The sequence below is a fragment of the Gavialis gangeticus genome, unplaced genomic scaffold, assembly GCF_001723915.1.
Source record: "Gavialis gangeticus isolate Ggan-Ray unplaced genomic scaffold, GavGan_comp1, whole genome shotgun sequence".
NCBI lineage: Eukaryota > Metazoa > Chordata > Crocodylia > Gavialidae > Gavialis > Gavialis gangeticus.
In genome coordinates, this window is record NW_017728993.1 from 26,996,679 (window position 1) to 26,997,405 (window position 727).

Genomic DNA, 727 nt, shown 5'->3' on the forward strand with positions numbered 1-727 from the left:
CCAGGGGTCTCCCCGCCCGCGCCGGCACCTACCGTACAGCTGGCTCCAGGCCGTGGCGAGTGGTGGCTCGGTGCTGTCCTCTCCGCCGGGGCTGGGGGTGCGCAGCCCCCCAGGCATGGGGGTGGTGCCCAGGCTGCGGTTGTGGTGCCAGGTCTGCAGGGTTCCCGTGGCCAGCCCGGCCAGCAGCGACAGCACAGCCAGAGCGCTCCACAGCACCCCCTCCTGCAACGCAGCACGGCGCCGGGTCAGGGCCCAGCACGGGGGCAGAACAAGGGGGGGGCAGCCTGGACAAGAGCCCCTCACCCCAAACCCCAGCCCCGCTCCTGCCCTGGTGGGGGGCTCAGGGTGCACGCAGGGAGGCAGCCGGGTTTGGGATTAGGTCCCTGCTCCACAACTGCCCAGCGTGGGGAGCTAGCTGGGCCAGGGGCCCTCCAGGCCCCGTACCCCCAGCTGCACTGCCCATCACGCCCCCACCGCCTCCTCCGCGCAGGGCCGGACTCACCCTGGGTGTTGGGCGCGGGGCTCCCCGGGAGGGGGTGGCTGGTCCAGCAGGCGTCGGCACAGGGCCCCCCGTGCTCCGCTCCATCCTGGCTGCAAACAGAGCCGCGGTTCAGGGGCTGGCGCCTAGCACGGGGGGTGGGGGGGACCCCTGCACTGGGCTGACCCCAGCGAGCTCCCCCCTGCCCAGCACGGGCACCAGCCCCCGCACCTGGAGATTCTGCCCCCA

The 727-nt window shown here is 74.0% G+C and overlaps 1 protein-coding gene across 1 annotated transcript in view; it reads right to left on the minus strand.

Moving 5' to 3' along the window:
• Nucleotides 1–671, minus strand: part of ARTN (artemin) — an 8,307-nt gene extending 7,636 nt beyond the window's left edge. The window contains exons 1-2 of the mRNA XM_019501451.1: nucleotides 503–671; nucleotides 33–222 (exon numbers count right to left, since the gene is read on the minus strand). Of these exons, the coding sequence (XP_019356996.1) occupies nucleotides 33–222; nucleotides 503–586 (274 nt within the window). The 5' untranslated portion in view covers nucleotides 587–671. The remainder of the gene's footprint in view (nucleotides 1–32; nucleotides 223–502) is intronic.
• Between the last annotated feature and the right edge of the window lie 56 nt (nucleotides 672–727).